Below are 24925 nucleotides of genomic sequence, written 5' to 3'. Positions count from 1 at the left end.
AACGTGCCAGGGATAGGAATAAGTCTTCAGAGCAATCATTTAGATGAAAGAGGCTTGTGCCGAGCTGGGTAAGGGAGGTGTGTGTTTCTTCTGAGCTGCGGAAGCAGAAAGGCAAATGGTGTTTTGACTGCTTCCAGGCAAATGGGTCTGCTTCAGCCCCTTTTAGTGTGTGCAAGTCAGTGTGCACACAGCTGTGCTTGACCCTGAGTTAGCAAGTGCGAGAGCACTCGCTCACCACATGACAAAAATCATATCACAGCATAAAAAATTGATGGAAAAAAAAAAGAGAGAGAGAGAGAGAAGGAGGCCCAAACCCTCCAATCTTGCAGGCTCAGCGAGTTACTGTTTGGCTTGTTAGTGACGCCACCAGCAATAGGAAAGCTGCTTTCTCTTGCCGTGGGTTTATTGAGAAGATTATTAAAACCTTTTCATTGAGAAACATTTGGCAGAGACTTCTGAATAAGTCGTGGGGAGGTTTGTGCCCGCATCCACTGCCAACGGAGCAAGGAGCATTGGAGGGGGAAACAAACAAAACTCCACCGATTGTCCTCATGGCTGCCAAAAAGGGACTTGAACGAGCGTGCCTTGTGAGTGAGAGAGACACCAAGAAGTACTCCTTAGCCCTAGACAGGTAACACAGCTCTGTGCTTCCCTCTCTGCCATTGCTTTGTCTCTGCCAACAACATGAAAGCACTGACCTGCAGATGAGCTGCCAAAGCTGAAGTATGGGGAGTTTCACAGTGTCTACAGGGAACATCTTTCACTACTTTCCAAATGTTTCATTTGCTTTTTTTTTTTTTTTTCCTTTTCAAACTTTCTTAGTAGATGTTTGATACATTTACTAGACAGCAGCCTGATCTATCTGCATCTGTGATGGATTGAACTAATCTGCTGCTGTGGCAAGTGTCTCCTGATACCCATTTTATAAGCTTAGTAGATTTATTGTAGGATGCAAAACCTCATGGATTATGCTGCAATTTTAGGCTGAATTATAATAGTGCTATTGACACCATGTTTGATTCAAGGCTCCTTCATGCCTGGATGTCTAAATAATCTATCTGATGTGAAAGAAAAGTGATACTGCAAAGGACTTGATCTTTCAAAGCTTTACTTATGTGAATAGTCTATTAGGCTTGAAGCTGATGTGCCAGAGGTCCAATAAGTAAATGTTTGCTTGAGTGAAGAAAGACCTTCTGAAAACATATGATGTGTTGTAGTTTGACTTCAAAATGAGTATAAATGTCTATCACAAAATAGTTTTACAGCTGAACTTATTTTCATTCTTCCTCTTGACTCAGACCAGCAAGTATTTTTAAAAGAAAATAGCTGCTCAGTTACAGCTTAGCACCTCTTGACATTTCCATTATCTCATTGGTTTTCAGGTTATTTATTGCTTGGCTCCCTTAAAAAGCGTAGGACAGAAACTTGGCATAAACACTGTCAGTTCTAATGGAAATCTGTCTCCCCATGTTCCTATACTGGGGTCACTGCCATCGTATTTTAGTCATTTCAGTGTCTGGATTATTATTTAAATATTATTACATGGCTCCATAAATATACATGGCACTGTCCAAGAGGACTTTTGTGGTAATATTTATATTTTTTAAAAATGTCACATGATTCTGCAATTCATTTTTGTTACTGAAGAATCTCAGAGCCTTTTTGATAATTTGCAATGGTGTGGGCACAGCTCCAGTGGTTGAAGTCCTTTGACCCCTTTCTCCCTCTGGACACATGGACATCTCTGGACAAAGCCTTTATATGGTGCAGGGAAGGGTGCCCTAAGACAGTGCTTGTTGTTAGGACAGGGATGTCATACAAGTACCTGATATTTGTGTTGCACCTATTCCTGGCCTTTTTTTTTTTTTTTTTTTTTTTTTTTGTCAAGTGAAGTTTTATTAATGGAAAGAACTAACACATTCCAGGATCCTCTTGGGTTGCTTACGCCCTGCTGTGCTGTTCCTCCAGAAGATACCAGGGCAGTTGAAATCCCACTTGAGGACCAGGGGCTGTGAACATGAGGCTGTCCTATCTGCCTGTAGAGGGCCTCTTCTGTTTGGTCTTCATGGCCAGGTGGCCTGCAACAGACCTCCACTATAATGTCACCTGTCCCTGCCCTCCCTTTAATCCCGACCCATAAACATTCATCAGCCTCTCATCCATCCCTGGGGACTCCATCTAGTCATAGACATAGAGAGCAACCCCCCCTCCTCATCTCCCCTGCCTGTCCTTCCTAAAGGGCCTGTAACCTTCCATTGCAGCCCTCCAGTCACAGGAGACATCCCACTATGTCTCTGTGATCCCAGCAAGGTCATAGCCTTGCAACTGTACGTATGTCTTTAACTCATCTTGTTTATTCCCCATACTGCACGTTTTTGTGTGCAAGCACTTAATAGACACACCCCAGCATGTTAGGTTTCGGGGGGATTTCTCCATAATGATGCCTTGTATGAACATCCTTACCTACATGCAAGTGCTGACGACCATATTTAACCCTCATTTTGTTGATTTTGTGGTCCCTCCCTATTGTGTCGCCCCATGCCTCTGTTCAGCAACTCTGTTCATTGCTCCTTCACAGGGCTGATGGTTACCATTTCCCTCCCTCATTTTTATTCCAGAAATGGGGAGGGAGAGCCACAGCCTCCCGTCTCCCTCCTCCGGGGAAGATTTGGTTGCTCAGGGGAAGCCCTCACAGCCCAGTGGCACAGAGGACACATCCAGCCTACCCCAGGGATCCGGCGTGGCGGTGGGGAGGCAGCCTGCTGTGCTCGGGCTTGCACAGACCAGCTGCGGGCACAGCTTCAGGTGTCTTAAGCCGATCAGTAGCAATAAGCTCATTTTAGCCTTTGGTATAAATTACCACATTTTTCCATTCCCTGTGTGTAGGCTTAATGAGCAGCTCCAATGCTTTCAACAGAATCTATTTTGCACACAGATTGCCTCTTTCTTTGCCAGCCCCCAGCCTCTTTCTTTTTAATAAATGCCATTATTACAATACACAGGGAACAAAACTGTTTTTATCTCAATCATATGAGTAGGAAGTCTGAATACAGGCCCCATTCCCTGCACACAGGCTGTGGGGGAGAGTGTTTTGCACATGCCAAGCCTGTCAGTAGTCACTAGCGGGTTTGGATGCGTTGAGGCTTCCCCTGCCAAACTTCAAATTCTTAAAAGGGGCCTGGATTTAGCTGAGCTCCCTGAAAATCAGGTCAGCCGTAGGCTTAAGGAATAATTCAGGTTGGAAGGGACCTCAGGAGGTCTCTGGTCCAACTCCCTGCTCAAAGCAGGGTCAGCCCAGAGATCACACAGGGTTGCTCAGGGCTTTATCCAGTCTAGTCTTGAAACTATCTCCCAGGATATAGACTGCACAACCTCTCTGGAGAATTTGCTCTGATACTGAATTATCCTCACAGTCTTCTTCTTTTTTTTTTTTTTTTCTTTTTTCTTTTTTTTTCTTATTCTCTTTCTTTCCTTTCCTTATATTCAGTCTGTACCCTTCTTTTCTCACTTTATGATTGTCCTCATCCTTCCTACATGCACATTAATAAAGCTTCATCTTCTCAATAACCTCCTGTGCACAGTATTCCAGAGGTGGTCTCAAAAGTCTGTTCCAAGTTCATTTATCCTTGCTGAATTTCACAGTGTTTCTGTCATCCCAGCTGCACCCCTGGGTTGGAGTCATCTGCCAACTTGATCAGGGTGCACTTCACCTCCTCCTCCAGGTCATGGATAAAGATATTAAACAGGACTGGTCCCAGGATAGGCGAGAGGCTCCACTTTTCACCAGTCTCCAAGAAAGATATGAACCACAGTTTTACAAGTGTCTGAAGCCGAGCACTCAGAACTTCCTGCCTTATTCAAAAAATGTCTGTAAATCAAATCAGATTAGACTTGCATCACCTCTCTTTAAATTAGGCCCATGACAATTTTATATATATTTTTTAACAGTCAGTGGTGGTGGTGTGGGAGGATAAATTCTTCAGAGAGTTTATCATTTGGTATGTTGGTTATCTATCAAGTGATCTAGATAATCACTTATAAAGACCTAGGGAAATATCTTGACCAAGTTCCTGAAGTTTCCATGAATTCAGTTTCTGGAACAGGCCAGCTTATTTCTTGCTGGCAATAGATCAATGTAATATTGACCAGAAATATTCAATATGCCACCTCATAAACCAGAGGATTTACATCAGATTGTACCAGCTACACTGTGAGCTATATATTGGCTTGATGTAGCACAGATTTATGATTATGTTCTTTATATATCATTACAGTGGGATTTTGAGTACCATCATACAAGTGAAACCCAAGGTTTCCTGTCTCAAGGTTTATATTTTTATTTTACTGTAACTGAAATGAGAAGACCAGCATATATAGAGGTAAATGGACTCAAAGTTTTAATCACCTTTAGTCTAAAGCATAGAGTTAAAGTGGCAAAACTGCCCCTACATTTACTTCTTCTGTTGAAGGTACGTGATGGAAATAAAAAGTTTTGCAGCTCTCTGCTAAATCACCCTGACATCTATCCCACATTACTGCTAAGGGCCTATGACTTACAGAAGAACTGACTGTTACCAACTCCAGCCCAGCTGTATAACAGTAAGCTTTGAGACAAGAGACAAGAAAAGGGGCAATGCTGAAGGCAGGAAAGATGTGTAAATACCTTAGAGCATGTCTTCATGCATAAGTTTATAACATTAAATTAACTGGTAGTTATTCTTGTCTATCAGTGAAGCCTTAGGCTTGTACTTGATTCTTATCTGTTTGGCTCATATCACGAGGCAAAAAATTTGAAGAGTACTTGGGAGATGATTTCTTCAGGTGGAGATTGATTTTCTATTAGAGATGTGTAGGAAATATTTTCTTCTTTTTCTGTGTTCATGTAGGTGATATGAAAACACTTACAGGACCAAAGAGTCCTCATCAAATAATGGTTTTCCACTACTCCTGGTACCTTGTGAAAGCCAATGATGAGGAAAACTTTAAGTGCTTCTTGTGACTTCTGAAAGGTTTTTGTTGTGGGCTCTGTGGTTATGTCTCCTTCATAACGGCTTGCCAGCTGATACCAAGACCAAGCAGTATCTTGGAGAACTCAACAAAACCCATCCAATTGCTTTTGGACTCATGTTAGGTGATATGAGGACCTTGTAGAAAGGACTGTGTCTGCCCAATACTGCTATACACCATCTTCATAAAACAGTGATGCCCACTTCATGTCAGAAAAAAAATTATAGCCAAGATAGTAAGAGCTATGAAACAGAAATTAATTAACTCAGTCTCAGAAAATTGATGGTGGAAGGTTTATAATAATGATACATAAAAGCATGATTGATGCGATGAAGGTAAACAGGGATTGGTCATTCATTATTTCTAACAGCACAAGAACTAATTATAATTTAAGGCAGACAGCTTTATTTGCATTATTTTTACACAAATCATAATTAAACTGTGGAACTCACAAATTTTTAAATAGCCATGTTCATAGAATCCCAGAACTGCAAAATGGTTGAGGTTGGAAGGCACCCCTAGAGGCCATATGGTCCAACCCCAGCTCAAGCAGGGACACCCAGAGCAGGGTGCCCAGGACCACATCCAGGTGGCTTTCGAAGATCTCCAGGGAGGAGATTTCATAGACTCTCTGGGCAGCCTGTGCCAGTGCTTGGTCACCTGCACAGTACAGAAGTGCTTCCTGATGTTCACGGGGAACCCCCTGTGTTCTAGTTTGTGCCCATTGCCTCTTGTCCTGGACCTGTGCACCACTGAAAAGAGCCTGCTTCTGTCCTCTTTGCACTCTCCCTTCAGGTATTGATAGACACTGGTGAGATAACTCTGAGCCTCCTCTTCTCCAGGCTGAATAGTCCCAGCTCTCAGTCAATCCTTGTAGGAGAAGTGCTCCAGTCCCTTTATCATCCTGATGCCTCTCTGCTGGGCTCTTTCCAGTACATCCATGTCTCTTTTGTACTCAGACTCCAGAATTGGACACAGTACTCCAGTTCTGAGCAGAGGTGAATGATCACCTCTCTTGACCTGCTGGTAACACTTTGCTTAATGCAGCCAAGTAAACCATTAGCCTTCTTAGCAGCAAGGGCACACTGATGTTCAACTGACTCCTGTTCAGCTGGGTATCTACCAGGACTCTAACTCCTTTTCTGTCATGCTGCCTTCCAGCTTGGTGGCCCCCAGGATATACTGGTGGCTGGAGTTTTTGAGTTTTGTACAGAAAATAAATAAATAAATAAAAGGCTATTAAACATAAGCTGTGGTTCAGCCAGCTCCCAGTACTGCCCCAGAATGCCATGCTGCCAGGTTTGTGCAGCCTGGAAGAAGGGACCAAGGAGGCACCCCTCTGGACATGTTCCTTCCTTGTACTTTGACCATGTGTATTCCCTCATGCTCACAAGAGAGGCTGGATGCTACATGCACCTTTGCTCTGAGTACAAGTGTTGTCATGCTGTTATGCAGAAGGAAATTTATTCAAAATAGATTCATGCATACATGGCCAAACCCTCAAAATGAGACTAAATAAAATAACCATCAGAACAATTATCATCTAGTAGATATCTAAATGTATGCAAATACATATTTGCCTTTGTTTTGTGTCCAAAATGCCATGTAAGAAAAAGAAGTATCTGGATGGCCAGGCTGTAAAAAGGTATTAAATGACTTGGAAATGCTCAAGTTTGGTACATCAGTTGAAATCAGAGTGGCATAAGGGATGTGACTTTGGCTTAGGTAATTTTTTCTCCAAAGGCACTTTCATAGCCTTTCAGGCACCAAAAATTACTCCTTTCCCTTGGGAAGGAGATACTTTCCTGCAGGAAGTGCATTGATTCCACATTTTGCTCTTTTCACTGGGGTGTCATAATGGTCTAGGAGGACGGCAATTATTCCCATCAGCCCTTAGATCAAGGCACCCAACAGATCAAGTGAAAACAAACAAAAGGAAGTTGCAATCAAAAACTCTTACTAATGATCTGTGTGGAATCTGCAATATGTATTTTCTCCTTCCATCCTTCCAGGCATGACTCAGTAAGTGCCTTTCTCTGATGTTTCCCCTGACTGTCTTTTTTAAAGGAAAGAGAATTTGAAATGGAGAAAAGATTATTTTTTAATCTGGGACTCTTCTTGTGGTGTGCTGGTGAAGAGATCTGATGCTCAAAGGCTACATCTTGCTCTAACACACTCAGGAGGGGTTTATAGTTTGACAGAGCTGATCTTTGCACCTTAAGCTTTTGATTCACACATTTATAAAACCGTATCTTGGATTCTTTTAATTAGTGGCAGGCTGCCTTTGGAATAATAATAAAAAAAAGGTAGCACACAGGAGCCTTCCTGACTCATGGGGCTGGATGCTGCTCTGCGAGTTCAAAGAGAGCAGCAAATGCTCGCCACCTCTGACAACCGGGCTGCTTTTATTCAGGCACCCCTTTGACAGAAAAGTGTGACATTTGTGGGTTTATGCTGTCTCTGTTTGCTTTTGCATCTGTTCAATGAGATCTGTGGACAGTGCTTTCCTACCCCTTGACAGTGCTCTAAGGTTTTGTTTGCTGATGAAGAGACTTGAAGATTAAAAAAGGGAGGGAGGTCAGAAAATGACCCATTTTGTTAGCAGCAAGGAAAGGATTTGGTGGCTCAGAAATCAGCAGGGGTAATTTTGGCATCCCTGCCCTGACAGGCTGTTGAGCGGATCATGACTCATGTCGTTAAGATGATTTTAACATTCAGTGCCAGCTGATGAAAATTGAGTTAAAGGGAAATTAATTTTACATGCAAACTGCAGAGCATTGGAAGTTAACTCCAGAGAGGGATCATGAGAAAGAAAAACTCGCATGCCCTGATCTCCAGGGGAAAGTGAGAAAACTACAGTATTTTATTCAGCCATCTGGAAGGAATCAGTTTGTGGTACCTTCTGAGTCTAATTCATCAGCAAAACATTGTGTGCAAGTGACATGGTGCACATGAGGAGCCTGATGGATGTAAAACTCGAGCAGTGGAGGACTAGCTGCAGGCACCCAGCCTGCCAGATGGGCAGCCCATTCCCCAGGCATCTCAGCTCCCGTTTATTTGTTGTTGTGAGGAAAATAAAGAAAAACACGGACAAAGGGACTAGGAGAACTCAGTGTCTCCAGGCATCGGTCACTGCTCTTTCTCACAAGCTCCATGGAGGCACGTAGGGGGAATCGGTTGCTTCCGCTGAGCAAACAGAGACCACATGGTGACCTGGCTGAGAACAAGCTGACTCAGGGGAACACACTGAACCCTTGGAACATCTCAAAAATATTTACCAACCCAAATCCATGCTGATTATCTACAGTCGCAGAGCTTGGCTGCCAAGGAAGTGGAGAAAATGCTGGTGACCAGGTGGGGCAGCTCTGCTTCCACCAGGACCTCCGAGGAGGTGATGAACCCAATGGCTCTCACCCATGGGTGGTTGAGGGCTATGGGGTGCCCTGGTGGGATTCAGACCCACTGAGCAGCTGCAGCCCAAAAAGGCAGCTGGAAAAGCTTGTGACTTTGGGACAGCTTTTTTTTTTCCCTCGACATTGAACAGAGCTGATTGGCAGCATGATTTCTTTCCAGAAAATCATCCTAGATTTTAGGCATCCTGACACTTCTCTAAACAGTGCAGAAACATCACAGAAAGCCACTAAGATGCTTGCACTTCCCCAGAGCACAGCTTTCTTTCATGCTTAGATGAAACAACTCTTCTTGTCCCCAAAGTCCTCACCACCCTGAATGGGGAAAAGTCATTACAAGGTACAGTGAAACCTAGCTTCATGTCATGCCCCCAGACTGATTTCAGACTGAAATAGCGGATCTGGGGAGTTTACTGCACTCCTGGACAGGCTCACAGACCATGACCTTGCACACATGAACCATGAATAGCTGTAACGTGATTATATGAATGTTACAAATGTGCATCTGGGCAGAATTCCCCTTTGCATACTTCAGTGCGCTCCCACGAGCCTTGGTACATGGCAGGATGTATTTTGCCATGGGGGTATTACATGAGGAGCAGCTGCAGCAACAAATGGTGTAGCTGGAGTGGCATACTGGTTTTCAGATGAGACTTTTTTTTTTTTTTCCTTTTTTTTTTTTTCTTTTTTTCCTCTTTGGGCTCTTCTTGGTTGGGAGATATGGAGGAGGGACCGTCCTTGCTAACCAAACCACCTTGGAACCTCACAGAATAAGCTGGGCAGACTCTGGGCTGCTTTAGAGAAAGCACTATGTGCAATGGTCATCCAGGAGCTCCTGCAGTTGCAATGCAATGTATCCCCAGGTCCCTCTTCTCCCATTCCACGTTTCCCAGGCAAAAATGATAAGGAGGACAGCACTGAAATTTTGTGACAAATCCAATTTGGCTGGGAAACCATCTTGAGTGATGTTCCAAGACCCACTTCTGCTGGACTTCTCTCTTTTTTTATGAAATCAGTGGCACAAAGATGTCAGCATCCTTTGGAGAACTGATTTTATTATTACTATTTTTTAAATGCCTTTGAAACTTTTGGGCTAACTTTTTCCATGCTCAGGCTCTGCAGAAACAGTGATAGTTTTTGTACTTAAGTGGGACTTTGAGATGAAACTGTTCTGCATGCAGAGAGAGGAGAGAAATATCTTTAGTCAATTATATTTGTAAAATATATATATATTTAATTTTATTTTTAAATTGTCTTCCAACAAAGCTGTTGGGAATAGAAAACTGAAAATTCCCACAGAATTATGTCCAAGCTACACCAAGCTTGGCTAGTATTTGCCTGAGGTATGACTTTTTGAAAACCTCATGCTGTGCAATCCAAGTCCTTTCCTTTCTGTAACCTTTATCATTATGTGCACAACATGCACAGCCTAAGAAAGTCACCCTGTGCTCCATAAACTGGTAAATGATGTAGGAGTGCCTGAAGAGCTGGGAAACACAGCCAGAGAAGTCATTTCGTGTGCAGCTCCCTCCCACAGAGTCCTGCTTGCATGAGCAAGCCTCTCCTATGAACTGCTGTTCCCAATCCTGCTTTTATCCTACAGAAGCATTAATTACAAACTTTCTGGGGCTGCAGGGCTAGATGCTCAAATAACCAGGGTGTTTCTTTTTTTAACCTTCTGTTCCTTTCAATCCCAAAGGATGAGCTGGCATCAGAAGAATTTAAATGAAGAGAGGCAGCAGCAGGAAGCAGGAGATGCTGAAGCTAATCCAGCGTATCACTGTCACGGCTACTCGCAGGCCTATGAGAACAGGAAAAGGGAGCAGCATCAAGCCCAGAGGAAGCTCTGTGCTGCATCAGTAATTTGCATCTTCTTCATGGTTGCTGAGATTACAGGGGAGTATGGTTGCTCAAAGGGAGCTCATTTTTGTGCCCAGCACAGCTGTGTTCCTGCCCTTCTGCACCCACTCTGCCTGCAGTGACCCCCATTGCATAGAGATGAACCCACCTGGGATAAAATAATTCCCTTTTACCCCTTTATCCTTTTAAAATAACATTTTTTTTCCCTAGTGAAACTAACATATTTTCATATATTAATTTAAGGATTGCATCTGGGTAGGAATAGGAGGATCAGTTAATGGCCTAAGCTGTTCTCCCAGGTATTTAAGCTCAGCTAAAAGTGGCAACCATGTCTTAGCATCATGTCACAAATGGGTTTTTAATAACTTGAGTTAGTTTTTTTTGGAAAAGATTAAAGGACTTTTAATGCTTATCCAGGCCAATGAGCCTTCAGTGCTGGTGAAGGCAGCTAGCAGCAGGATCTGATATTAAACTCAAAAGTCTTTACAAAATCCAGGGAAATCCAGGGCCAGATTCACCATCTGCTTTTCTTCAGTTAAGTCAATGTATTTATACCAGGGCACGTTTATCTTTTAAATTGGCCTGCTGGTATGTCTCTGGATCAATGGAAGATTATTCCCTTGCCTAATTAGCTTCTGATTCTGGACCTATCCTGCAACATCCAACATAGGTTTTTGGCTCCCTCCTAGAACATTAGCTTTCATTTTGTCTCACTGATCTGCTCTCTGTATGGCTTCTGTGATATTTATACCTACCTGATAATTCCTGGCTCTTTAATTTCCCCTTCTCTGATGAGGTGAGGTAAGAAATGAGGAATCCCACAGGCTTTAGCCACGTGCACCCAAGGGGATGTAGGAAAAATCAGAGAGGAAGGTTTCTAAAACCCAGGGTTTCCCAGACTCAGAGTCTCTGGAGCCCTGTGAAGATGCAATAGAAAGGCTTTTTTTTTTCCCCACAAGTAAGAATTGGAGGCACTGAAGGAGTCACTGAATTTCTGCCTTCATTCCTGGCTGCCAAACCCAGCCAGATTTTCTCCAACTCTTCCCTCCCACAGGTTTCATCTGCATAAAGCCCACTTGTTTGTAGGTCACGTGCATTTCGCCCATGCAAATTGGTGCACGCCACTAATCCCCATGCAGTAATTTCCAGTGCCAGAAGTAAAGCATTATTAACAAAACCATATAATCAGTAGGCCTAAGTTTGGTGAATGCAGCAATGCTAGAGGATAATTGGAAGGACAGATGATATGTTAACTAAATGTTTCATTTTGCTTAATGAATCATACAGCTTTTTTTGCAGTGACAGCTTAAGTAACAGCCTTGAAGACCATTTTGCTTCAGACCATTAAACTTTGACAAACCAGTTATTAACAGCAGTTACAGACAGCAGTCTATGGAGATTTTTGTAATTATGAACCACACATTTAATTTTTTTAATCATCAGGCTAGACAGCATGTGCCTGATGATTGACCAGTGAGTGACTGACATTTTCTACTGCTTTGTGGTATACAAAGCTATAAACAGCCATCGTGAGTAATAGTAATCATAAAGGCCACTTGTTGTGTGTATTGATACAAAGTGGTAAAAGCCTGCAACTATCACACAAGCTTTACTCTTGAAAGTAAAGAACGTGTGACCCCTCCTACCACTCTTAAGGACAAACAGATTCTGTAGGCATTATTATGGTAAACAGAAGATACAGAGCTGCATCACTCTCAAATATATTGAAAAGTTGTGTTTCACTGAATCCCTAGATCACTTCTGTGATTTTTTTCTTTTTTCTCTAACCATCTGTGCTGGCCCTCACTGCTCTCCCAAAAGGGGCACTGTTTGCTGAGCCTGATACACCAACTGTCTCTGAAAGACAATTTTCTCTTCTAATGCAGACCCACCACAATCTCCAGAGATCTGGAGATATCAGTCAAGCCAATGACACCCTATATACAGTCCTGATATAAGTGTTTACGAAGGATTTTCAGTGGCTAAGGACCAAACGTGGATTTCAAAGTAGTTTATTTCCATTTGGAAAGAGAGACAAACCTAGCATGATTCATCATAATGAAAAGAAACACAAAGACTTGACCAGGTTGCTAAGATAAACAGACTGAGATCTCAGAAATTCACCCAAAGCATCAGCTATGTCACAATAAATAAAGTAATCATTTGCCAACATTAGTCAAAGACAGAAGGCTGGAAGCAAGCTTTTGTAATGTTGTCCCAAAGAACATGGAAATACAGTATCAAAAATGCAATTGGGCTTTGCAGACAGCTTGTGCTCTACATATTTGTTTGCTGAAAGATAGCTGATGCCTTGGCTGTTAACATCTGTGCACTGACAGACAGTGCTTCCCTCTGCTATGTAAAATTGTTTTCCACTTAGGAAAGAGTTGCCCTGCAAACAGTGGAAGTCTAGGAGCTGTGTCATGATCAAAAAGCGAATGTGCTTTTACACCTGCTCATGTCTTGAGAAATCCCCATTCTGTTGAATTTTGCATTTTACTGCGAGGAATGAGATGCTCCAGAATTCTGCAGTCTTGTCTGCTCCCTTTTGGGAAGTGAATTTCAGGCAGTTGTAAATGGGATGTACGGGGAGGTAACAAAAAATATACTTCTTATATGTGCGATATGCATTCCTGTGTGGTGACAAACCACACAATATTAGATATTCTAACCTAAAATTTGAATATAGGAAGAAATCAGACAGGTAGTGAGTGTATCCTGCTGGCATGAAGACTTTCCATCTGTGATGAAACAAGAGTTGTGTCTACATGTCCCCTTGGCAGTGGTATATTGCCAAGGGTTTTGAATGACGCATTTTTGATTTTATGATATTTTTCAAGATTCATTGATTCTCATATGGGTTGTGGTCAGGAGAAACAGGTGAGCTGAAATTAATTAAATGACTGAGGAAGGATGGAAGGATACTGCCAAATGCAGAAACTAGATTCTTTGGGTCTATTATTTCACATTTCCATTTTCCTACATTTCCACTGCGATGAACACACTCCCCTGCTGTAACAAGTTGGCAGGACAGCTTTCTGCTTGTGATCCTTGTCTTCCCTTGCAGCCACCAGCAGCTGGGGTTGGTTTAAAGCAATCTTCAGTTTCTTTGGATTTGCCTGTAGCCCTGAGACATGGTTAGAAGAACTTGGCAAAATAGTATTTGGCTTACTGGGTAAAAGAAATGCGGTTTCAGACAGCCTATTTTTTCCCCCAGAATTAACGTAAAACCAAAACCCCCAAAGTAAAATGACATACAGCCACATTTTTGAGCTCTAGCAGCAAAATTAAATCATGCATTACAGATGCAAAATGATAGATTAGTCCTGCAAACAGAACATTTTTCTCTATGCCCTCACCAAGATGCCCAGTTGTTTATCACAGCTCTTCTATTGGAACCTTTCATTTTACTCCTATTTTAATGTTGCCTATGAGAAACAGTCTGGCATCCAGCCATCTAAAACTCAGGAAAAACGTGCACCTTTTCCTCTTACAAATAGTGAATTAATTCCATAGGCTAAGGCTCCGAGTTTTTGTACGTACATAAAATATCACCAATGTGAAGACATAGTGGGAGGATACAGGAAATGTGATGCCCAAGACTGGTTTTCACCAAGAAACATATTAAAGTTGTCATAGTAAAATAGCCCAATAGTAATATAAACACAGCACTTATGAATCACAGCTCTTATCCTTAGGACATTCTCAATTATGTATCTAGGACAAAGAAAACCATCACATTTCTTTTTATTAATTCATGCCTTTCACTGCGTGAATGTGGTACAAAATGAAGCAATCTATGAAGAGTTTTGAGTCATGTGTACGATCGCTGAATACTAAATGTTCCTTCTGATGCGTAACAACTCAGGTCTCAAGTTTGATCTAGTTGACTCAAACTTCTGACCGGGGCCATGATACGGACACACATTTCACACAGGTGGGCAGATTGCTGGGAGCCTGGCGGTGATCACGGATGCAGCACACATCCTGGTGGACTTGACAAGCTTCCTTATCAGCCTCGTCTCACTCTGGCTTGCCTCCAAACCTCCCACCAAGCAGTTAACTTTCGGGTGGCACCGAGCAGGTAGGAAATGTGTCAGAATGTGAACATGTGAAACAGGAAAGGGAAGTCATCGTAGAAAGGCACTGGAAAATGTGCTAATGTCCTACAAGGTCTGCAGAAATTGAAAGATAGTGTGCTAAAATTCTCAAAGCCCCCAGGACACATCACAAAAGTAGCAAGCCAATGAGCTTCAAAGAAGTAAAGAGCCCATTTATGCTTCCCTACAAACATGTCTTCCAGTTCATTATTTTGTATAGTTTTGGGCTGGTGCTAGCTTTGTCTGAGATAACAATGGCTTCCCTTAGTGACTTGAGAGTGAGCAGGACTGAATACTCAACCTACTATAAAGCTCGATTCTATAATAGCAGAAAAAGCCATTAAAGTGAGTATTTACTTAATTTATTAAAAGGTAACAAAAAGCACTAACTTATTTAGAAAATACAATGTTACATTTATATAAAAGAGACAGTAATATTTACTGTTTTCTAAATCATCTCTTTATCTCCATTGTTTTTAATCAGTTGGAAACATGGGTAGGTTTTGAACATTCTCTGTCCTAAGCTAAAATTGACATATTTATGGATGACACCTAATATCAGATGCCTGACAATCAAATGCAAGTGCAGTTTTACAAAATACAAGATACCAGCAAAATATTAACTATGAGAAAAAGAAATTAAAAAAAATCTGGGGTTATAATTCTATTCAAAATTTGGACACATAAATATAAATACAAATAGGTGAACACATGCAAGCACAGTGATCAAGTTTCATATCTTCAGAAGAGATCTAGGTTCAATTCAGCTGCTTAAACATAGAGGTCTAGTGGTACCTGAACAGTCCTAGGCTGTCTGAGGCTTTTGCATGTTAATAGCAACTGTGACATGGGACCAATGAGACTGCACAGGATGCCAAAAACAAGGCCAAGGCATCTCAAAAGCCACCAAACAGTCACGGTTAGGAAACGGGAATGTGTTGTCAATCAGTCAGTGGAGCAGGATCTTGGTGAATTACCATTCATTTTACATAAATTAAATATCTAGACCTCAATACAGTTATTTGAACATAGACATCTGGTGTCATGTGAGAAGTCTTTGTATCCTTCAGCTGTTATTCCAAAAGGATATGGATCTCCACAGGGCCTTTGTCATACCTGACAGTCCCATGTGGGTGTCTTAGACAGCTAGCTCACAACTACATGCAGATATATTAATTTGGATGCTTCAGTCTTTAAATGAATCCCATGTGTGTGTCTTGTGGCTTAATTTAGTTGCTTACACGGAAGTGATTAATGCTGTTTGAAATGCTGTATGTGTCCCATAGATCTCCAGATGCCCATCCAGAAGGTTATGGGTCACCTACACATTTTGTGTCAAGCCATACATGGAGGTGTTGGTCTATCTCAAATGGCTCTAAGACGCCTACACACATGAACTTAGGACTAGGTTGGTGAATGTTTCAAGGATGTTCAGTATGACGCTCCAGAAGCAGCTTCTGACTCAGGATTTCTGCAAGGAAAGGTTGCTTGTAGCAGCAGATCTTACAAGATAAGACATACCATGCGGACATATGTCCAGTTATGAGCTCCCCAGTATAAGAGAGACACACACATGCTGGAAAGAGTCCAACAGAGGGGTACCAAGATGATGAAGGAACTGGAGCACCTCTCCTACAAGGATTGACTGAGAGCTGGGACTATTCAGCCTGGAGAAGAGGAGGTTTGGAGAGGATCTCATCAATGTCTATCAATATCTGAAGGGAGGGTGCAAAAATGATGAAGCCAGGCTCTTTTCCATGGTGCCCAGGGCCAGAACAAGAGGCAATGGGCACAAACTAGAACCCTGTGAACATCAGGAAGCACTTCTGTACTGTGCAGGTGACCAAGCACTGGCACAGGCTGCCCAGAGAGGTTGTGAAGTCTCCTCCTTGGAGATCTTCAAAAGTCACCTGGACGTGGTCCTGGGCACCCTGCTCTGAGCATCCCTGCTTGAGCTGGGGTTGGACCAGATGGACCCCAGGGGTCCCTTCCTACCTCAGCCATTCTGTGATCCTGTGATACTCATCCTGTCTTTATATTGTTCCCTAAATATATTCTACCAACACTATGAAAGAGGCTGCTGGATTAGATGGAGTTTTAGTGTGAGCGAAGTGTACCTGGTATTGTGTTGCCAACACACAGCTAAATTATGCAGCTTTAGCAAAGTAATACTTACCATCCATAATATTTTTTTGTGTGTTTGAACTCTCTTAGCCTTGGAGGAAAGTGAGAGACCTTTCTCTTAATGACAAGGAGGTGGCAGGCGGGTTCAGCCATCTCATGGAATTTCACCCTCAGTCTGTGAGAGATTGTTCATGTTTCTGTCATTGCAATGTGGAACCTCAAAACCTATCATTTACTTTATTGTCCTTTTATCCTGGTGGAAATGAGAGATCCACATCAAATGTCAGTGGCTATTTAATTCATTCTGTGATAATTATCCTGTTGCTTATTTCCCCAGCTATATTTCCAGTTTAACATGCAGGTGGGTGCCTTAGGGAGCTGAGAGAAGTCTGATAGGCGGCAGAGTCACAGTGTGCTGACCGCTGAAGTCTTACAGCCTTCTGCAACACTGGAAGCTGTATTTTACTGTTTCTCTCAGACTGATAGATTGGCTTTGTCATGCAAAACTGTGTATGACAGGGCTCGGATTTAGCAGGAGCCACCTGAATGCCTCCTGTCTTCTAAGCCAGGAAGCAGAATAAGTCAAGACAGTGGTTCAACACATTCCTTAGGGTGAGCAGCTGCTTTCAGCAGCTTAGTTAGAAACACAGTATTGAATCAGATTGATGTCTGAGCCAGACCTACTTCCAGGCAGGAAAGGTCTCTGAAGTTTCAATTTCTTTCTCTTTCTTATGGTCCGAAGTTTCTCAAGCAATTTTACAGCATTGTATGCTGTGCTCTGGTAGTGTTAACAGTTCAGAAGAAATTTAACTGAGAACATTTTAAGTAAAACACCTTTTACTACTGAACTGGTCATATGATTAGCTAAGGTTTTGCTAAGATGCTACATGCAAAAATAATCTGTATTTTCCCCTACATAGGTAAAGATGACTTCTAACACTTTGAGTGGTGGAGTACATGCACATGTGCACCCAGACATTCATGCAGGTGTTCACAAAAGCTGTTGGTTCCTTCACAGCTATCAAAACTTTTCTGTGGGCCAAGTTTGCAGGGTTTCATTCTGTAACTTGCAGAAAACGTAAACACCAGATATACTTTATTCCAGCTTCTCTCTATGTACTTTTAAGCAAAACTAGGTTTCGCTGTCAGTGCCATTTAATTCATTATATGTCAGTTTTAGATAAAATGGTTATTTTTATAAGCATCTGTAGCCCGGACTGCTGCAAAATTTGTTACCATCATGAAAATATATTCAAAATCATAAACTGAGTTTCAGCTGCTTTCATGAATTGATAGTGGAGGTCTGTGAATTTTCATTCTACTGTGAATTTTCATGTTCTTTGCGACTGCGTCTGTTGTGTTTGTAAAGTGCCACGTTTACCCATTGAAGTCACATGGCAATTACTAGTCCCACAACCTATTAAAAATGTTCTGCACGTACATACAAACATCCCCAGACCTTGCCTATGGCAGTGCAATAAAAGGTGGCCTTGGGGACAGTGAATTTATTTGAGCCCCGCTCAGAGCCAATAGAGACAAAATTGAATTTTGTTGCCCCAGGGACAAAATAACTTCTTTTGTCCTTATCACTACTGGTGGCATTGGGCAGGACAGGTCCCAGGGGACAGGAAAGAGAGGTTTTGCTGGCAGGGCCTTGTCGGGAGCTCTCACTGACTTTCTGAACTGTGAAATGAAGAGAGGTAGGCAAAAATAATGTTGGATGTTGGAGGCTGATTATGTCTTCCAGTAGGTTTGAGTGAGCCTTATTTTCCTCCTTCCCTCTCACCTCTATTCCTGTGGCCCAGATAATCTCACTGGGGGAGGTGAGCTGGTTCCCGGAGCCCTCACACCATATTGCCTGGGGCAGGCATCTATGCCAGATTTCTCCAAATGCTCCATGATCTCAACACTGGAAGGGGGACAAAAGAAGCATGGTGAGCAGGTCAAGGGAGGTGATTCTCCACCTCTGCTCTGCTCTTGTGAGACCCCACCTGGAGCCCTGCGTTCAGGTTAGGGACTGCAGCACAAGAGGGATGTGGACCTATTAGAATGAGTCCAGAGGAGGGCCACAAAGATGATCAGAGGTCTGGAGCAGTTCTTCTATGTAGACAGGCTGAGAGAGTTGGGGTTGTTCAGCCTGGAGAAGAGGAGGCTCTGGGGAGATGTTACAGCGGCCTTCCAGTACCTAAAGGGGGTCTACAAGAGAGGGTCTCCTTGACAAGGACTATAGTGATAGGACGGGGAGTAATGGTTTTAAACTAAAAAATTGTAGATTCAGATTAGATATTTGGAAGCAATTCTTTGTGGTGAGGCAGTGGAACATGTTTCCCAGCAAAGCTGTGGATGCCCCATCCATGGACGTGTTCAAGGCCAGGCTGGATGAGGCTTTGGGCAACCTGGTCTGGTGAGAGATGTCCCTGCCCTTCACAGGGGTCTTGGATTTAGATGATCTTTAAGGCCCTTCCAACCTAAATCATTCTGTGATTCTAAGGACAACGTAGAACAGGGTTAGGCCACCATGTGCATAGAGCTGCTCTAGGCAGCCACTGGATTTGCCAATGACCAGAAAGGATTTTGACTTTTTGACCCATTCTTTGTGAACAACAAAGCTGCCTACACACAAAGAGTAACACTTCTGACTTTAAGACTCGCCAACTTGGAATCATTAGCACCAATTCATTAAAATTTCTTGTGTTTCTGTAATGATTCCTGCTAAATTTAGATTTCTTTAATTCCTAGAGATTCTGGGAGCTTTGATGTCTATGGTAATCATTTGGATGGTGACTGGTGTGTTGACGTATTTGGCTAGCATGAGGTTGCTACACCCTGATTATGATATCGATGCTACAGTGATGCTCATTACCTCTGCTTGTGCCATGCTTGCCAACATCCTGTAAGTTACCTTATTTTCCTCCCCAAATCACTTTTTAACCTTGAATCTGCTGGTGTATTTCAATAAAAGATGATGGATAAATCTTGGCCTCAAAAAAATATAAAGGCTTTATGATTTTCATGAGAATATGGAGTGGGGTAACTGCTTCTCACAGAAGGTTGTAGTTGCTATTCTCCTTTCTGGTGGCTGCCAGATGGGGAGGGGTAATTATGAATGCACAAGCTCTACAAAAAATTAATCTCCAACTCACATTTTATTAGACATACGAAAATTCAAGAACGCTGTAGAAAATTAGGCCTCATTAATTCCCCTTCTCACAGGCATTCTTGTTTGTATGCAAAACACTGGAACACCTAGGAATTATCTGCTTAGCCACTCTATTTTTATCCAATGTGTCTGATTTTACTGTTCAGCATTCAGAAGCAAGATGGGCAATGACATGTGTGATATCACTGGTTTCAAAGACACAATCACCTCACAGTTTTACATCTCTTTCAGACTAAGCCTGATTTTGCACCAGACTGGACATGGGCACAGCCATAGGGCACAAACCAGAGAAACCTTGGTAGCCCCTCCGGAAAAGCCAGCTCTGAGAAATGCCAGCCTGAGGGCAGCCTTCGTGCATGCCATTGGGGATCTATTCCAGAGTATTAGTGTGCTAATTAGTGCACTTATCATCTTCTTTAAGGTTAGTTTTATTAGTTCACATGCTTTCCTTGCAATTAAGAAAAACAATTATTTTCACAGCATCATGACACTAGGTATTATGCAAAAATTTTATCTGTTTTAATGATATAGTTTGTAATTTAGTCAAGAACAATTATACTAATTCTTGGGAATTTAAAAGACTATTGAGAGCGTCACACTTGCTTTTTGTTGTTTAAACTGCAAGAAGGATAATTTTATTTCTGCCCCTTTCTTCACCAATAGCACCTTCACCCCCTGCTCTAACGTTCCCTGACTGGCAAAGGAGTTTGGCATTGATTCTGTACTAGATGACTGGAATATATTATGCAATGGAATATAATATTCTTTGAGATTAACTAATAATGAAATTAACAAAGTGATATCTTTGTATTTTTTTAGCCAGAATACAAAATAGCTGATCCAATCTGCACATTTGTGTTTTCCATCTTTGTTTTGGCAACCACCATCACCATTTTAAGGGATATTTTGATTGTGTTAATGGAAGGTAGGACCTGATTCCAGAATCAATAGTTATATTTTGTTCTTTCTCTCTGTCTCTCCATAACACATTTGCTGACAAAAGTATAATAGCACACTTATGTATTATTTTCCAAGATTCTCATAACTGTGATCATACTTTAATCTTAATTGCAATTTTAATCAAAATTGTTTTCTATCATTGCACCAGAATATTTCAGTCTTATAAAAATCTGTGCACAGGTTACGAACACCCCAAAATTTTGTATTCCTAAAGCTAAGTTGCTTTCTTTTGCCGTAACATTACTTTTTATAACACCCTTTAGCATATGAGATGTCTACTCACTTTGTTCATTGTGTGATTCCTTTACCCATGTGAAATACAACTCCTTGCCAAAAAGACCAAAGAAAAGAAAAAGGCTGTGCTTTGAACTGTATCTGTGAAATAGGATGAGTGCAAGAGACAGAAGTTTAAAAGATTTTTAGTTATGCCAGTCCAGAAAAGCAAGGCAGCAGAGCTTTCCAGTCACGTCCAGGCACAAGGAAATAGACAATTCCCAGCACATCAGCATGAAGGCAGCAAGAAGAACTAGGCTCAGTAATATTTAATCCTGGGCCTGAACATTTGATTTGAAAGGCCAAATGACTTGAGCAGTCATAGACGCATATTTTTGCCTTCCTTACACTAAATAATATAATGCAACCTCTTTCTCAGCTATGAAGACAGGCTTAAAGGGAAAAGCAGCTGTAACAACACAGCTTTTGGAAGGATATGAGTTACTCACTGTGACTATCTGCATGACTATTTACTTTTCTCTTTCATTTTGTTCCTATTTCTGCTTCAAGAAAGGAAATTTCCAATATTATTTTACAGTAAAGCCTAATTCTAGGGTTCTGTTGTCAGTGATCGAGAGATAGCAATACATTTGTGTAGAAGTGGACCTGGATAGGAGGCAACAGCTAGTTGTGTCTTGGCTGCTGACAAAACGGAAGGTCTCTTGATTACAGAAAAAAAATGAACGAGCAAGGAGGTCTGGCAGCCCCTGATGCACGTGGATCTCCTTCTCAGAGCAGTGATTGCCAGCTTCTGTAAGCAGCGCTCACATGTAAGAAATTGGCAATGCTCTGCTCCCCTCTGCAACAGGCCCTTTCATGTTGTCCTCTGGGGAGCCCATGAAGCCAGTCTCCTACCTCCTAAGAAGCATATTTCTGCCCAGAATTTTCTAAAGAGGACTTGGAGCTGGTACTGACAGTGGCTCATTAACATCAGTTATGGTACGAAAGACCCAATTAACCAATACTGTACTTATCATGATTATACCTCATAATTGGTGGTATTAAAAATATTTTTTCAATGTGCTGATCCAAGTGAAGCATGACAGGCATAGCTGTTCAAGTAGGCATAGAGATGCACTTCCAAATTCCCACGTCTCACGCCAGGAAAGACCCATAATTAAGTTCTTTGGGGAAATTTGAACTGAACTCTGAATTTCATATACCAACTAAACCTATCACAAGTGTCCTCACTCTGACTAAGGCTAATCATCATCATTATCATCTTTTGTACAAAAGCTCATGTAGGAAAACAATCACTGATCTACTAATTAACTAGACCTGTAGTCTAATCTTATCTCTTCTAAGATTTCTGTGGCAAGACATTTTAATCTTTGTTTGTCTTTCTATCTCTGTTGAACATATGCTTCTCTGTCATATATGGAGGACAGAATCCCTCACAGGTGCTCAGGTGATACCATAAAATATATACTCACAAAAGACATGATCTGGCTAAACAGTTCACCTCCCTGTTCAAATCGGAGCCTCAGAGTGTCTCCTAACATATGCATGAACCTCAGACCATGGAGAAGTCCAAGAGATAGGATTAAATTTCACATTGAACTCTGAAATAGACAGGTTTCCCCTGGTGTGGAATATTTTTATAAAACAGTACATCTAACTGAGTAAAGATTCATAATGTATTTTCCTCTAATGATCATAATTCTTCTCTCTTCAAAATATGTTTTTTCTGCCGATTTCTCCTTCTAAGGAACAGCAAAAGGACTTACTTATGATGAAATAAAAGCAAGAATTTTAGCAGTTGAGAAAGTGGAGTCTGTTCACAATCTTCATCTTTGGTCTCTGACAATGAATCAAACTATTCTATCTGCTCATGTTGCCACAGGTCAGTACCTTTCTGTAAAAAGGGAGTAAGTATTCAGCAGCTGCCTGGCAAAGGTCAGTTACTTCTGATAGGGATACAACTGATGGTATAGCTGGTGCTTGTTAAAATAAATGTCATCGTTCTGCTGGAAAAAATAAGAAAATAAAAAAAATAAAGCTTTCAAATCTTCCTCCAGGAAATCTTGCCAAAACAACAAGGACCTGTACTTAGCCAAAAAATTTGAAAACTGCAGAGGCTGTGGAACAAGGAAGTAAACTACAGGATATTTTAAATAAATTAAAAGAATTAGACTCAGACTGGATTTTTCTGACAATATCAAATAGATTTTGGAGTTGTTTTGTCATACGTAAAAATTGTTGATTGCTATAACAAAAACTTATAGGGCAAATCTGCGTTCCTGATGCCTCTTCTACTGCAAAATAATCTTTAAAACATAGCTTGGAACATAGAGGTGACTTCAGGACAACAGTTCATCTTAAAAAATATATTTTTTAATGTCCTTATCCCTGTTGACAAATTGTCCACAACCCAAATCAGATCTCTTGTTTGCTTTTTGCAACTTATACATGTTATGGTTTATGTAAGACAAACACTCCACCTGTGTTTGGCCATGAGAGGTTTCATAGGCAAAATCCCCTATGGAGTCCCACCTTCCTACAAGGAGTAGGTCTATTAGTAACCCAAATCACTCGGCACTGATGCTGCTCCGTGACTGGATGATTATTAAGTAATCTTGCTTTCCTCTAGAACTTATCTTCTGCCAAACTGAATTTCTTTAGTGATTAAACATAGCTCAGTTCTTGCCAAAATCACATTCTCTTACCATACTTGAATGAACAAACCTTTGCTGACATGCAAGCTCCTGAAAGGAGGATAAAAAGGACAGGGAACACGTCTCAAAATCATCTTCTTTGTAGAAGTGCCAGACTGTTTGTGAATAGTTTCTGTCGGTAACCACTTACTCTTTGACTACTACTATTACACAGTATGCAATTTGATTATTTTCTGCTTGCTCTTTATAGCAGACACAGATGACAGCCAGAAGATTTTGAAAGACATCACCCAAGCCCTGTTTGAGCACTACAGCTTCCACTCCATCACCATTCAGATTGAATCAGGAGAGGATCAGAAACAAGACTGTGTCTTCTGCCAGGAGCCCAGGGATTAAAGGAAGCAGTATGCTATGCAAAGTAATGATCACTTCTCTTACAGGTCAATGGAGACTATATGTGCTGGTTGTATGTAATTAATTAACAACAAATGGTAATTAAGTGAACTAAAAAGCCCTGTGACTAAAAACAGAACATGTACCTTTGTTTGTTGGTACTATCTACTAGGAGAGAACATGTATTAGGTCCTTCCATCAGCTAGATTACCTGTCCATCAGTGCTTACCTTCAATTAAAAGAGAAAGGCTCTAAATTATTCTTCACTGTAGTGACAGACTGGTACTAAAGCAACACTTAAGAGTCTCTGTAATCACAGATAACAGAAAACTAATCAACCTTCAAATTACAAACAGACTAATTATCACAAAATGAAATTAAATGTAAATTTGGTGTTAGCAAAGCTTAACATGGTTATTCAGGATAAGGAAGAAAATTTAAGCTAGCATGAGAGATTAAGAGATCTGGGAAAGAACAGCATGGGAATATGTGCTTTCCTTGCTTTCTGGTGGACACTCCTCCTCCTGAATATTAGCAAATTGTCAGATGTGTACCATATTCTGCAGCATGTCCCTTGACTGTAACAATGCAGCTTCACTTTCCATGCAGAACTAGACTGGGTATTTTTCCACTCCACAGTTCTCACTCCTGCAGTTGCAGGGCTCATTTTATTAACAGGTTATTTATAACATAAATTATGTTATATTATAAATAAATACAAATATTATTATATATAAACTCAGGTGGTACTAAGTTTCCAGGCTGGCAGCTGGAAAGTGTATTGTGTTATTAAGTTTAAAGAAGCCTTGCTTTTTAGGGAATGCAGGTTTTATTTGGAATAGGTTCACATTAGTTTTCTGCTTTATCAACCTAAAAAGATTAGAATTTACTATTAGGTGCTTTTGGCTATAGATAATACGTAACTATGTGATGATAGATTGATATATTAAGCTACCATTTGTTACCTGGTAGGGGGAACAAGAAATTACTCTGCTTTGTGGAGCCATCCCAGAAGATCTTGTT

General features: G+C 41.4%; 1 protein-coding gene across 1 annotated transcript; it reads left to right on the top strand.

Moving 5' to 3' along the window:
* The first annotated feature begins 481 nt into the window (after window positions 1-481).
* SLC30A8 (solute carrier family 30 member 8) lies at window positions 482-23978 on the top strand. The gene is made up of 8 exons (XM_072034120.1): window positions 482-631; window positions 10117-10322; window positions 14215-14361; window positions 19241-19394; window positions 19893-20082; window positions 20481-20586; window positions 22603-22737; window positions 23760-23978. Exons 1-8 carry the CDS (start codon window positions 552-554, stop codon window positions 23903-23905), a joined length of 1164 nt encoding a protein of 387 aa, XP_071890221.1. The 5' UTR covers window positions 482-551; the 3' UTR covers window positions 23906-23978.
* Window positions 23979-24925: the final 947 nt, after the last annotated feature.

Source organism: Anas platyrhynchos, chromosome 2 (assembly GCF_047663525.1).
Source record: "Anas platyrhynchos isolate ZD024472 breed Pekin duck chromosome 2, IASCAAS_PekinDuck_T2T, whole genome shotgun sequence".
Lineage (NCBI taxonomy): Eukaryota > Metazoa > Chordata > Aves > Anseriformes > Anatidae > Anas > Anas platyrhynchos.
The sequence above is the reverse complement of the archived record's forward strand: the minus strand, read 5'-3'. Positions and strand labels throughout refer to the sequence as shown.